The 1,324-nt window shown below is 43.2% G+C and overlaps 1 protein-coding gene across 1 annotated transcript in view; it reads left to right on the plus strand.

The window, feature by feature from the left end:
* Positions 1-976: 976 nt before the first annotated feature.
* The window catches only part of ATP7A (ATPase copper transporting alpha), a 43,205-nt gene continuing 42,857 nt past the window's right edge, over positions 977-1,324 (plus strand). The window contains exon 1 of the mRNA XM_043974678.1: positions 977-1,082. Within this exon, the coding sequence (XP_043830613.1) occupies positions 977-1,082 (106 nt within the window). The remainder of the gene's footprint in view (positions 1,083-1,324) is intronic.

The following is a 1,324-nucleotide window of genomic DNA, read 5'->3' on the forward strand; positions in this document are numbered from 1 at the left end:
TTTTTAGGTTTTTTAGTTGAGTTTTGTTATTTTTTTTTTAATAATGATAAAAAAGAATTCCTTACTGGTTTTTGTCAGGGACGATCAGATATCTATACTAAAGAGGTCAAATCAACTCCTTCAGTTCACACTGGTGTGAAATGGCAGCATCAGGATTTGAATTGGGGCCTCTTTCTTCATCCATGTCTAATGTTCTTTCCAGCACACCATCTTGCCTTCCAGGGAGAGGACATCTAGCTAACTGATAGCAGTGATAATCACTCAGTCAGTAAGCATTTGTTAGGTGCCTGCTATGTCCCAGGCACTGTGGTGAGCCCTTGGGGATATATATAGTGTACAAACAGCCATGTACTAAAAAGCTAGAGACCTGGTTTAAGTCGGAGCTATTCAATCCAGGGAAGGCACTAGAATTAAGGAGAGTGGCGAAAGGCTTCGTGGAGGGGGGGGGGAGGGCTTTAATGTGTAAGAAGACTGGCAAGGTGGGGGAGGGGTTAGATTAAGAAGGGTTTTGAATGCCAGAGGATTTTATGTTTGATATCAGTATAATAAGATATAGTCAGTTCTACTATAATGAGATATATACAAATCCCCAAAGCATCAAGCTATGCAAAATCACACAATGAAAACCACAGGGCTTATGGGGGAAATGTGATTAGCAGAGCAACTCTCAAAAACTTCTTCAGTGACATGTTTTTTGTGGATTTTTTTGGGCAGAGCAATGAGGGTTAAGTGACTTGCCCAGGGTCACACAGCTAGTAAAGGTCAAGTGTCTGAGGCCAGATTTGAACTCAGGTCCTCCGGAATCCAGGGCCAGTGCTTTATCCACTGCACCACCTAGCTGCCCCCTTTTAATTTTTTTTTTTGTCAGTGACATGTTAAAAAGGAGGTAGGAACCTAATAAAAGTGATAGCACAGTTTTATACATATTAAGTGGTTAAGAAGTACATAAATCGCACAGTAAATAGTGGCAGAGTCCATGACCTCCAATCATCCACAACCTCGAGATGCTGCTCAGGCAGTGATCCCATGGCCCATGGTTCCGCCATGGCCTGTATTGAACAAGTGGGGCCTCAAGGCTGGAGGTAAGGGAGGAGGACCAGCCAGTAACTCCTACTGCTCAAGAAGATCCATGATAAATATGACACTTTACCTTGCCAAATCTGGAGTTTGCTTGTGGAATTAGGCATAGGAAGGGTTGCAATTTGTGAATTATTGTGAAGTGGCATAGTTGTATGCATTCTTGCTATTTTTCACCTAAGAAAGTGAGCATAGGGGGCAGCTAGGTGGCGCAGTGGATGGAGCACCAGCCCTGCATTCAGGAGGA

Source organism: Dromiciops gliroides, chromosome X (genome assembly GCF_019393635.1).
Source record: "Dromiciops gliroides isolate mDroGli1 chromosome X, mDroGli1.pri, whole genome shotgun sequence".
NCBI lineage: Eukaryota > Metazoa > Chordata > Mammalia > Microbiotheria > Microbiotheriidae > Dromiciops > Dromiciops gliroides.